Here is a 13840-nt window from a genome sequence, read left to right as displayed (position 1 = left end):
TTAAGTCTTTTTCAGCTAAGTTGCTCTCCTCTGGCCTTACTCCAGTCTGTCAGTGTCTTTCTAAAATATTGCAGAACTCAATGCAATATTCTAGATATGCTCTGACCAAGGCAGAATAGAAACAATGACTTATCTCGATTGTGATGCTATACTTCAGTTGATGTAGCCTAGGACTGCATTTGCCTTTTTGTAGTTGCCTCACACTTTTTGCTCATGCTTAGCTTGTGATCCACCAAAATAACCCGATCCTTTTCCACGTGCACTGCTGCCCAGCATGGTCTTCCCTTATCTCCTGTACCAACATTCTATTGATTTTTCCCATCAAAACATAGAACTTTGTATCTGTCTATGTTTGCTGTCTATTGTTCCAGCTTGTTGACACCCTCCTGAATCCTGACCATTTTGTCCTATATGGTGATCCTGTCAATCCTGTCAATGTTGTGTCATCAGTAAACTGTAAACCCCTCACCTGAGTCATTTATAAATATGCTAAAGAGCACAAGACCTAAAATTGGGCTCTCTGGTATGTTACTCAAGACTTTGTTCCAGCTTGATACCATATTACTGATGTATGCTTGTTTGGTATGATTATTCAAGCAACTCTGTATCCATCTAATGGTAGCAAGTCCAGCTGACATTTTGACATTTTCTATATGAGAATATTATAGGAGACTTTATTGTGTGCTTTGCTGAAATCAAGGTACTGTACTCTGTCCTCTGCATTCTAGTGGCCAACTAAACTGATCACAGCATCAAAAAAAGAGATCAGGTTGGTTTGGCATGATTTATTCTGGATAAATATTTGCAGGCTGTTGTCAAGCAATGCATTCTTTTTTAAATGCTCATACATCAATGGCTTAATCTGTTCCAGAGTTTTCTCAGTATTAATGCAAATTCAGACTAAGATGTAGAAGCTTACCAGTTCTCCAGAACTTTTCAATAAGCAAGTTGTTAGAGGGGAAAATGGGATAAGGCAGAAATAAGATCATCTCCAAAACAGGTTAGATGTTTTAAGCCATGAAGATTAAAATTAACTCCAAGATGAAATTCATGGGCTAACGCAGAGTCTCTGTTAAGTGTTGTTGGTATTAGATTATCCCTATTTTTCAGGAAGCTATCTCTGAAAATGCAAAGACCATGGTCCCAGTCTATCCCTTGCTATGGTTCACATGCAGACATATTTGTGCAGTAGAGAACAAAAACAATTTTCAATAATTACATTTGTTGATGCTACATTTTACGTTGGTACTGACTTCTCACTGCACTCTTGCACTCACCTCAGTTCTAGCAATGATTACTGACACACTGCAGTTAAAGGACAGTATCTTTAATATGACTTCTAGATTGATTCAGGCATTAAGCATAAGTATCTTATCTTAGATTACCTAACAGACATGGGGCCTTTCACATTCAGTCATTGAACTGAAACGCTGAGTTGACAACATTTTGAGAAGCAGGTTGAGAAACAATGTCCAAAGGGATGTTCAACCATGCTTGCCTGAATATAAGTAGGACTCTCTGCATGATCAAGGATCCTGAATGGTGCCATATTTCATAATTAGACATTTCCTCCATATCGGTATCTTCATCTCCTTACCGGCACATTTATCCTGCCCACTATTATATATTTCCCAAGACTAAGCACTAGCACTGAAATAGGTTCTGGAGATGTGCCATGGGAAGCCCTGGCTCAAATTAAGGAAGGAAGCTGGAAGTAAGAACAGACAGCATGCAGGAGAGGAAGAGAATCCTGTTTGCTGTACCAGTTGGATTTTTCCACCTTTGATCTGAATCCTGTCAAATTCAGGAGAGTAAGGATTGAGATATTTCAGAATCTTCTGAGAGCCGTATTAGAATAGGTCAGTTATAAGCATGCCACGCACCATGGATACTCTATAAATGATCTCTCTCTCTCTTTCTCTCTCAATCCCACCCTCTCTCTCTCACACACACATACACATATACTCTCACTTTCATTCTCATTTGCACTATTTTCTGCCGCTATTTTTGGTGGTTGCTTTTTAAAAATCCAATCTGGTATCTTATAAAAAAGCAACACTGCCTTGACAACAACAAAAGGCACTGTTTGTTTATGAGCTCTCCCATCAACCAAGAAGACATTCAAATTGTTTTAGGAAGAAAGAAAAGGGGGTGAGTATTGTAAAAAAACAAAAGGGCAACCTTTCTTGCTAATTCACAAGCACATGACTTCTGTAACATGTGCAACACAATGTAATAACACAAGCCCTATTAAATTAAAGTCATTCAGGCAAGCATATGGTTGCATCATGTTTGTTGTATGCCTGTAAGCATATCAATAGCTTAATCACTACCCAAGCATGGATGAATAGCATTTGCATGGAATGCACCCTGATAATGTCCACCACTACATACTAAATAATTGAGTCTCTAGTCCTTGTGATCACCCCCAAATTTCAAACCTAACAAAAAAAACCCGTTTATCCTAGATAAAAGATACTGACTGTACTAGCTTGTGAACAGAAAATATTCCCCAGCAGTCCTTGCCCAGTTTTCAAATATTTTGACGAAGAGGCATCTTGTAAAGTCATACAAAACCTTTACAAACCTAAGATTAAAATACAATTTCCCTCTCTTTCAAATTTACCATTAGCAGAATATATTTGGAGTATGTCTTTTAGAACTGGAAGGGGTTCTACTTACTAGTTTTAATGTTAGGTGATTCTGAAAATAAGAATCGTTTCTGGCATACTTTTTCTGCTCACCATCTTTGTGAATACTCAAGTCATTAAGTCTGTGTTTTTTCCTGCTCTTTTATTACAGTGGGGTTTGTCTTGGATGTACTCCAGTGTATTATTAGAATAGGTACAGGAAAATATACACAGAGATAAAGGAAAAGATAAGGAACAAAACAGACACACCTTATTGCTCTGCCAAACCAAGAAGGGTTTAAGCATGTAAAAATAAATCAGCCAAAAGACTAAATGTTTGTTGAAGCTTTGAAACATTTATAATTGTGGCATAGCAGCAAAATTACAACAGTTCTATGGCTTCTATTCCATTCCAGCACCACTGAAGAAGTGGGAGAAAAGGAATTCTCTATGCTGCTTTCTATGGGCTCAAAATATTAGACTTCTGACATTTACCATGGAAAAAAAATCCATATTTCTAGACATCATGTTTGCAAAGGGAAGTTTGGAATGTAAGAGCAAACTATTAAGTTTCCTCCTATCTTCAGATGCAGCTGGCTCTCTGGCTTTGCTGGAAACATTTCCTTGAAGGATAATGAGAGACATAGTGGGACTTTGCTTTTTAGTCTTTTTTTAAAACAATGTTACCATTTTATTATGCAAAGACCTAGCTCTCTGGAGAAGGCACTAATGCTGGGAAAGGTAGAAGGAAAGGGAAGAAGAGGACGACCAACATCAAGGTGGACAGTTACAGTGGCTATGGATGCACCATTGGAAGACCTGAAAGACCAGGCTAGGGACAGATCTTCATGGAGAAAATCTATGTGGTCACTAAGAGTTGACACTGACTTGATGGTACATAATCAAGCAATTAAACCACTTTATAGAAAAAGAGAACAACTTTAAACAAGGATTGGCACCATTTCCTGAATATTATAAGATACCCCTTTAGAAGACTGTCTTCCAGAAAAGAACTGGGCCATCTAACTTCCTCTTGCTCACATTGGTACATCTCAAGTACACAGATTCAAGATCTAATGGAAATTTTTGAAAAATGTTTTTCAAAGTATCAAACACAACAATAATAACAATATACCTAATAACAGAAATATGTTAGCACTTCAGTGTAAACAATTCTTCCACTATGAGATACTGGGGCAAAGTACCACAGAGGGCTATGTGAAACTCAGGTTTTATAAAATCTACAAAATACTGCAAAACTCCAAATAGTCAGTTATTTAGCATGCATAAATGGGAAAGAAATTAATATAGCTGGTTCAAAATTCAACATTTACTAACTGACAACCTTAGCTCCTACTTTTGATTTTTAAGCCAAGCTGCATTGGCCTTACGGATATGAGATTAGGTTTTAAATAGTATGGAAAACCCATGATAAAATTTCAAAATAATGAGCCAATTTGCACTAGCAATAAGTATCAGCTGTTACAGAAGAAACAGAGAGACAGACAGAAATCTAAATATATCATGGATTAAATGCAACAATTATTTTCAACAGGATTTGCAAGAATGCTTAAGATTGGGACTAAGGAAATCAAATCCTATGTGTCTGACAAGTGCTCGAAAAAAATCACAGGTGTGATCGGCCATGCTGAGTCATTTAGAAGTTCATCTTTGAACTTCACTGATATGGTCAGTCAAGAAGGGAAGCCTTTCTGGAGTGCACTCAAGGATCTGAACCAAATTTCTAAACACAATTATCATCTGAAGTTTATCTCAACAAGAGGATTGGGATTTTTTATTGCCCACAGTTCTAAGTCTTTTACTGCTGTTTGACAATGTTAAAACAGGTGGAACTCTTTGATCACTTGCTCCCAAGATGGAAAAAAAGTGAGTCTGATGAAATGTCTGTACATCAGGATACTATGGACAGGAGAAGACCCAGTAATCAACCCTAATTACTCTGATTACTTATTAAGGAGGGTCTTTACCCACTATAGGTGGGTGAGCCATCTGTGGTGGGTCTAGTAACAAACACCCATGCCTTTATTACTTTGAAATGGGACCACTACTGCAATACACTCCACTTGGAGCTGACCATGAAGACTACTCAGAAACTTTAAATGGTGCAAAAAGTGACAGGTGAGAAGTCCTTTAGTAGCATAAAATGATACTGCAAGTGCTTCACTGGTTACTAGTTGTTTCCAGATATAATTCAAAGTGCACATTATTACCTATAACACTTTATACAGCTTAGATCCAGAGACAGTCTGTCCACCATGTCCAATCAACCTATGATGCTCCTAGTTCCCTCTCCTCATCAGGTTAAACGGGGTGGGCCTAGAAGAAGGCTTTTTCCACAGCTGCCCCATCTGTATGAAATATCCTGCCCCAGAGATTCAGGAAAGCCCCAACACTATCATTTCATAGAGCAACTAAACCTGTCGTTACGATAGCATTTGATGATTGAATGTAATGCACAAGTATTATTATTACAAAGTTTTTGAATGTTATTGCCATTATTGTTAATGTTACGGTTTTTAAAATTTGAGTTTAGTTGTTCAGAGTGGACAGAGTGGAATACAAAGTATACAAACGCAAAAATAAATGAACTTGCTCCTAAGATAGTTCAGCAACAGTGGGACAACCATGGTTTCTTTTGCTTCTATGAAATTTCCCAAAGCTAGGTTTGCTTCCTGCACAAATGCACATTTTTTGCTTACATGTTGGATGATGTCGCAAAAGAAGTGAACTGCAGGAAAGGCTTCAGCTCAAAAGCAAGAATTGCTCATTATTTCCTCCAGACCCAACCCAGAGACACTTCTCATTGCTCCATCATACTTGAGTTTGTGAAAAAAACAAAACATGCTGCAATATGGTACACTAAAAGCAGTTCAATCTCTGCACTGCAGACATGTGAACAATAACTATTTGTCAACTTCATGTTGCAGTGCAGATAAAAACACAGCAGGTATACTTTATATATAATAACATGGCAAACGATTGGTCCATCTAAAAACACTGCTACCCATACTCTTCTGTAAAACTCTTTGTGCATATTTTTTTCCAGGCTGGAAACTGGGACAGCAACAAGCTACAACAAGCTTGGGTTTTTACAGCATTGAATCTGACTTTTATTGGAGAAACATTTTTCAAACAGTAAGACATACGGCATTATTTTAGTATTGTTCATAATCATAGCAATGCTTGTTCGACTTGTTTCCCATTATTCTTGGGCATGGTATTTTAACGTAACAAAAAGTGGTAGTAATATTGACCATTCCAAACTGAATTTTTATCCTAATACATGTGAACTAGAATACTGCTAGTTGGATTTAAATTCTATTTGTGTAGATGCAGCCTGATATAAACATGAATACATACGCACATCAGAAGATCCCTACCTGTACCACAGCCACCTGAATATGCTGGCATTACAAGTCAAATACAAGTGTAGTTTTACACCAGCAAAGTCACCTGGCTATGGAATGCTACTATACAAACAAAAATGCTAGTGCACAAAGTTTTTTATCTATATCCAAAATTCATAAATACCTAAATGAGTCATTCTTTGTAGAGGCTTCTGTATGGTAGCTATCATATTAAGTCTGTCCTTAGATTTATCAGGATGAAGGAGCCTATACACTTTGCACTCCACAATACATTTTTTATGTCCACATCCTCTAAAAACTCAGATTCAAATTGACTTCAGGATAGTGCTTCAGTCACACTAAAAGCCATAATCCATTTTAAGAGCTAAGGTGGGGTAGAATTTAAACCTCTTCCCACCTCCTTAGGTGCTTTTGTCCCAACCATGCCACCTTGCTCTCAAAACATGATTGAGAGAAAAATAATACAGGGAATTGGCCTGCCAGGGACACTACAGTACTCTCTAAATTGGCATTCCCACTTTTTGTTATTGTATGCTATTAGGATAAAATCATGCTGAGTCAACCTTTGTTGATCTCAAGAAGTTAAACCAAATCAGATTTAATAAATATTTGATAGGAGCTATGAGGAAATACCAGGGTTGTAAATAGATTGGGAAGACCAAAAAAACAAAAACAAAACCCACTTCCCTACTGTTGCCCAGATCAATTATATTAATGTATCTATGAAGCCATCAGGATATGCCACTTTCTGATTACCAATTAAAAATCAATAAATAGATAAGTAAGTGAGATGTTAAGGTTTGCCACACTCTGTTTCAAATTGCAATCGGCAGAACAAAAACAAATATAAGTTAAAACATCAAGAAAGATAAACTTGGACAGAGCCATTAAAAATACAAAGCAGAGGCAGGAAAACATAATTTCAAGTACAATAGTCTGACTTAATTTAACTGCTAAATATCACATTAAACTACCTTCTTCCTGCAATAACTATGGAACTTATGCCAGGGGCAATTAAAACTGTCAAAAGCCACTACAGTAATATGCCCAAAGAAATATTCCTCTTTTTCTACATATTTCGCTAATGGAATATAGGCCCATGTGAGCAATTCTTTGAATAAAATCTTGTATTTCCACAAGTGTGCAGATTATACCAACAGGTTGAAAGACTAGGCTGCATTATAACTTGACTGGGTTAACACTCTGGCTTTACACAGTAAGCCAAAACAAACATATTTACTGTTTAGAATAATATGTTAATGCAGACAAAATGTCCTGAAGCAACTGTTCAGAGGTGTTGATATGACGTTATAAAGGCTCTTTTAAGCTTGAAACATTTATATGTGGCTTTATAGGTTAAAAGGGAATAATGGAGTTCCTCTCCTCCCTTATATTTTGTTTGCTCAACCCAAGAGTAGGCTGCCTGAGCTCCAGGCTTCACATGGACCCTGAACCCCAGAGCCATACTGGATCATAGCTGTTGAAAACTGACAGTATGATTTCCTGCCATTTTGTAATAAGAAACAATAAAAACTAGTGTAAGCCCTAAAAGCATCACCCCAAGAAAATAATGACTCAGTAAATCCATAAGTAAACCACAGATCATCACAATGAAGAATTACACACTAATACCAATGAAATGCTAGGCACTCCTTTACTGTTAGGATGGACGTGCAGGATCTAAGGAAGCAGCAGTAGAAGAGAAACAGACAAATAATCAGAATTTGTGGGCCTTGTGTCATACCTGTTCTCCAACAGAGTCATGCACACAACCTCTCGCACACCAGGATTGTTGGCTTTTTCAATGGAGCAGCTTTGCAGATTCCAAGTGGCCACCCTCAGCACAGGTCTCCCATCCCGTACCCCACCAAACATTTCCACTGTGGGCCGTGTGGAGATCATCTGAGTTGGCCCTCCAGGAGGAAAATCCAAATCCTCACTCTGGAGGCTCAGGGACGTGGGGCTTGGGTGTGGCTTGACAGTGAAATTGAGGCCACCATTGGTATTAGTGGAAGGGGGTCTTGACCGCTCTGCAAAGATCTGATGCCGGATTTTGTCCAAGAATGAAGAGTTGATACAGTCCATCTTGACCAAGTCCTCAATACTTTTGAAGGGGCCATGCTCTCTGCGGTATTCTACAATGCTATTGGCAATTTTTTCTGTGATACCACGGATGCTCATGAGCTGAGCAGGTGTGGCAGTGTTAATGTTGATTTTCGTAGCCGAAAGATGGTCCAGATTCTGGTCTTTCCTTAAAGAGCTCGGCGAGTGCTGTGCAGAATTTCCTTTGCTGCTCACGCAGATCTCAAACTTCACCTGCTCCAGCTTGGCAGCTCCAACACCACTCACCAAGGCCAAGTCTTCAACTTTCTTGAAGCCACCAATGTACTCACGATATTCCACAATGTTTTGGGCTACCATCCTGGTGACCCCAGGAAGAGTCATGAGTTCCTCCTCTGTGGCTGTGTTAATGTTCAGCCTCTCCTGGTTCACAAGGATGTTGCTGAAATTGCACGCTGCGCTAAATTTACGGCTGTGGCAGAGATCTGAGGGGTCTCTGGGAATTGACCGGTGGCAGCCAAGGTTACCCCCCATCGCTTCTTGTCTATTTTGCAATGAACCCAAGTCAAAGTGGCTTGTTTTCCAGCTCAAAGGGGACGAGCAGCTTCCCAGGCAGAGACGGCTTGGTACTCAGGTTGAAATGACAGCTCTGCAGACAAGTTCCGAAGAAAGAGGGCAAACAGCACAGCACTTCTCAGAAAACCCTGGCAACATCACGGGAGGGAGAGACAGTAAACACTCGGCTTAAAATCACAGTTGCGAAGGGCTGGAGTAATCGCTGGCTTCCGAAGCGCTTCAGCAGTCAAGCGGTGGGGAAAGTTAAAAATACGGTAAACACACGCACGGGCACGCTCGCATGATGAAAGGCCAGCCCCCAAAACCGCGGGTCAACAAGCCTCCCTCCTTTCCCCCCCCCTTCTCCCCTTGAAGGGAAGAAAGCCTTTCTCGTCCCCCTCGTTTCGGCCGGGGTGGCGAAGCGTCCCACATCTGAAGGAGGAGCCCGCAGCCTCCAGTCGACCGAGTCTCTTCAGAGCAGCTGCAGCGCTGCGGTCCCAGGCAAAAAGCTCTTCCTACCGTTGCATCTCACCGGGGAGCATCCGAGCTCCGGGAGGGCAACGCGGTTCCTTTTCTAGCAGCTCGTCCCCCCACGTGGGACTCTTCCTTTCCGACCTCCGCCAGCGGATTTCCCAACCTCGCCGTCTTTTGCAAAGCCGGGAAGGCGGGGAGAAGAAGCAGCGACCCAACACTCCGCCCGCCGCGGGGCTTTCGCAGCCCTCTTTCCCCCCGCCGCGGTCGGCGGGTGCTCCTGCCTTGCTCCAGCTCTCGCCCCGGCAATGAGCTTCTCCGCGACCGCCCTTTGAGAGCTCGAGGCCGCCCCCTGCCTGCGGGCAAGGGCAGTGCCCCGAGAACCAGCCTGCCGGACCAGCAGCGACGGCAGCCTCGGTTTCCCTCGCCGGCGAGCCTGACTTGTTATGCACGCGAGTTGTGGAGCTCAGCGGCGGCGCGGGCGGCAATGGCCGGACCGCCTCTCTGCACAGCGGAGGCGGGGCCTGAGCTCTCGGCTGGGGTTGCCCGGACTGTTGCCGCTGGGCTGGCCGGCTGCCGATCCGCCAAAGCCCAGCTGCAAAGGGGGAGAATGGCGTTAGGCCGAACTTTGGAGCCTCCGTTGCCCCCTTCCCGCTTAACCGCCCCCCCCCCGTCCCTGCATACACACACAAACCTTTGGCCTTGTGAGTCCAGGCTGCATCTGAGTGACTGTCCCTCAAGAGTACCTCATCCCTCTGGCCTCTACACACGGCGTGACTGTTGCACATTAACTGGCCCTGTATGCTAGGTATGCGTGCATTTCCATGCGCTCGCGGATGGAGGAGGGAGACGCGCGCTGCTGACTTTGCCTGGCGGAGCCTCGAATTGCAGGGACGACGGCTATCGGGAGAGGGGGACCTCGACAGGTCAGACAGAGATAGAAACAGGAGGACATCACGTGCTCCCCAAGTAGGCTGCGGGCTGATGTTCCTGGCGCTGGAGTCCAAAGAGCCTTTGGCATTTGGCAGATGACTGGAGCTTCTTGGGCTTGAAGAGTTCTTAGGTGTTTAGTCATGCAATGCTGGTAATTCCCAAAAGTGCAGCTGGTAAAAAAGAGTCCAGAAACAGATCTCCCCGGCTAAACAAATGGCCCGCCACTGCTCCGTAATAGGCTGCTGACACTGCAGAAAGATTCCGGGTGCTTCCGGAGGAGTCTATCACGGGGCGGTCCGTCAGGGAAAGCTTTGGGGGGGGGCGATCAGGTGTTCTCACTTTTCACTTGTGACACCCTGGGAAAAATTGGGTGGCCTTCTGAAAGCAGGCGGCCCTTCTTTAGCGACTGTTAGCAGCTTGTTTTGCCATTGAGAGAGTGCAGTGGTATCAAATATACATGAAATACGAAATAATAATTTATTAAACTTGCATGCCGGCTGACTCTCAACGACTCTGGGGGCTCACGACAATCGAACAACACCAATTGCAGTAAAATCAATAACAGATAAGGATAAAAGATGGCAAGTGCTGAGAAGCAGGGGTCTCACTCTCACTCATTCTCACTCACAAAGGCCTGGGTGAATTGTTGCACTTCCTTCATCTCTTTGTCCCAGAAGTAGCAATGTGTTTCTTTTTTTCTCTTCGCACCACCAAGTACATAAAAACCACTGCAGTGTTATTCAAGCTACCCAGGGAAGATTTCACTATGAACCGAACACTGGTACTAAAGCCAATGGTGGCTTTAATACCAGTGTTCGGTACATAGTGAAACCTTCTTTGGATGGCACAAAATGTAAATTATTATATTATAATATGTGGAGAGGCAGGATAGAGCTATGCGCTCTAGGGTTATGTGCTCAATCAGAAAAGGAGAGTTTCTGATTGGTGCAGGTTGGTGGGGGTTGGTCTCTCGGCTTGGCTAAAGACCAGTCAGAAGTCAGGACACCTGAGCATAAAGACAGGAGCCCAGTCAGTCTCTCCTCATTTGCCTGAAGTCTGCATAGCAGACTATCTTACTTCTGAACATGCCAGCCATGATTGCTGGCGAAATATCAAGAAATCTGTTGTGTAAACCAAGGTCACTAAAACCTGAAACCCAATGTTGCCCAACAGATAACGGCTGTGAAAGCCTACCCCAGTAAATTAATGCTTTAGTTTTCTACAGTGATAAAAGTTGCCACAATTTACCCTCCTTTTCATTCTGGCTACAGACATACCCTTGGTACAATGTGCTGTAATTTATCTAATTAATTGCTTAATTCCATTATATTCCATTTTAAAACTGTCTAATCATTTCCATTGTTTGGGAAATGTAAAAATACATTAAAAATATAAGACAAAAAGCAATAACAATGTAGCATGGTACAGATAAAGACCATTCTCAGTCAAGATGGTCTTCTGGCCAAGAAATTATGGGATGTTAATTTCAACACATCTGTAGAGCCCCAAGGTAGAGAAGGCTGTCCTAGTTAAAACAGATAAAACAACAACAGCTTCAGAGATAAAGCCAAACTGCCTGATCAGTACCGGTATCACAGCTCTCAGCAAGCATGTCATATTCAGTAGCCCACCAAGATATTGTTCTTAAGGGTGGAACAAGAGATCCCCCACATCAAAGGTCAAGTCATCTTGTTCAAGGTGGCCCATACTGTACTTTTTAAAACTGATGTCCCTTTCTTCAAGCTGCTGCAGCAGTCTGTGAACATTCTCAAAATTCATATTTTTCCTCATGTTTATTTCATGATTGTCACCAGAGCCCAGGCTGAAGGCTTCTCATGATTGCTGTTTGGCTATATTGAACTTAAAGGATTGGACTGTCTGTATTTCTGATACAGATGCAGGTCTACGAAGATGGGATGTCAGCATGGGTGGAAATACACTTAAATAATCTGCAGCCCGTGAGCCACATGCAGCCCACAGAGCTTTTCTCATGGCCCAGCTGCCACCATTAAGTTGTCTCTGGTGCAGCTCAACCAAACAAAAGGCCATGAAGCAGAATTACAGTGAGGAGGAAGGTGCCAAAAGAGACCTTCCCCACGTGCCAGCTAAACAGTGAATTGGGTACAGCATGTTTCAGCACATTGCAATAATATTTGTGTGTTTTCTATCCTATTTAAATGACATCCTTCTCATCATTGCTCAGTTGTTTGGTTCTGAGAGAAGATATGAGTGTGTACAGAGGAAAGATTTTAAATCTGTTCCCCTACACTGTTGGGGGAAGAAGGAATAACTGACTGATAGAACGTGTATGTACATGTGTGCACAGCACAGCACAGAGCATTTGGAGTCAAATAATTTGCCCACATCTGGATCGTGAACATTGATTAGCTAGCATTTTATGGGTTTGGGGATGTACTGGATAGAGAAACAGCTTGATCTATCCCATGCTCCTGATTGCATGCTATAGAATTAGTCTACAAGCTTGGGAAAACACTGCCATATGGACACAGTACCTACATGGGACCACATTGCTTTGACATAATTAGGCACTACACTACAACTCCTTAAACCTCTATCTGTTTTGTTCCTTAATTTGACCAGCTGGCCTTGTAGCAATCTTCCTGGAAAATATGTGCAAATGATACTGTATAACACTCACCTCCACTAATATTGGACTTCAGCTCCCAGAATGCACCAGCCCATTGCCATGAATGGTGGCTGGGCGATTTTGAAGGTTGACCTCCAACACATCTGTAGGGCACCAAATTGGGGAAAGCTGATTTAGTTCATTGTGGATTTCCATGAGGAGACTTTACATTTCACAGTCAGGTTGAAGTCATTGATTTTCTTGCTAACTTTATGGTGTACTCCACCCTGTTTCTTATCTCTACTGTTTGGAGAAAGTATGCATAAGAAACACAGATCAGAATTAGCAGAATCCATTGCATTAGGCAAGTAGCAGATATGTTATTTAGACATTGGACATTGGACATTGCCTAAAGTTTTATCATGTTTAATGAGGAAGAAGATGGGCATGTTCCTATTTACTTAGAAAAGCTAAGCATGAACTATTGTCTCATGTGAGATTTTAACCTAAAAAAAAGTTCAGCAAACTCATCTAAATGTAAACAGAGAGCCATAATGACAAGAGGAACAACAGATGATTAATTATTACTGGCAAAGACTTTCTTTTTGGAACCTAGGTCAAGTTCCTTTCAAACAATGGAAGATTCATAATGGCACTTGACAGATCACAGCCAGCTTGCCTGGATTGCAAAACTGGCAGAAAGTCTGGTTATTCTTTTCTGATACCAATCTGGCTTTCATAGATACCAACGTTTCTCTTATGAAAAGGTAAAGAAACATTTCATCATAGGAGTTAAAGGAGTGACACCTAATAGGGACTGTTCCAGTTCCAAACTGATAATATTCCTAAGAAGCCTCATATCCTGAAGACAGTCATAGCCACATTCACCTGAAACCGCTTACATCCTCTGTATAATCCCCCCCCCTTCTTATGAACTCTTTGTCTGTTTGTGAGAGAAAGGTTCAAATATACTTTAAATGTTTTGTAGGAAAATGTTCAAAGAAAATGGCATCAGTTTTTCGAAGATCTGAGATCCACCTTTAACCTCGATGTGCAACTGAAAGCCAGCTTGGAATGTTTAACATGCATCTCAAACTTTTCCTTTTCCTGTTTCCCATGTTCATCTATTCTCTATTCCACCCCCCACCCCTGTATTTTTGCTTCCTTCTGTTGCAGTCTCTTCCTCTAAGACTGAGCTATGTTTTGTGAATTGA

General features: G+C 41.8%; 1 protein-coding gene across 1 annotated transcript in view; it reads right to left on the bottom strand.

The window, feature by feature from the left end:
• EEPD1 (endonuclease/exonuclease/phosphatase family domain containing 1) overlaps positions 1 to 10257 on the bottom strand; it is a 45783-nt gene extending 35526 nt beyond the window's left edge. Inside the window, exons 1-2 of the mRNA XM_007435819.4 lie at positions 9801 to 10257; positions 7764 to 8784 (exon numbers count right to left, since the gene is read on the bottom strand). Of these exons, the coding sequence (XP_007435881.1) occupies positions 7764 to 8614 (851 nt within the window). The 5' untranslated portion in view covers positions 8615 to 8784; positions 9801 to 10257. The remainder of the gene's footprint in view (positions 1 to 7763; positions 8785 to 9800) is intronic.
• Positions 10258 to 13840: the final 3583 nt, after the last annotated feature.

The sequence above is a fragment of the Python bivittatus genome, unplaced genomic scaffold, assembly GCF_059951505.1.
Source record: "Python bivittatus isolate LINGU-HERP-01145 unplaced genomic scaffold, Pbiv_v1 ctg000610_np1212, whole genome shotgun sequence".
Taxonomy (NCBI): Eukaryota; Metazoa; Chordata; class Lepidosauria; order Squamata; family Pythonidae; genus Python; species Python bivittatus.
The sequence above is the reverse complement of the archived record's forward strand: the minus strand, read 5'-3'. Positions and strand labels throughout refer to the sequence as shown.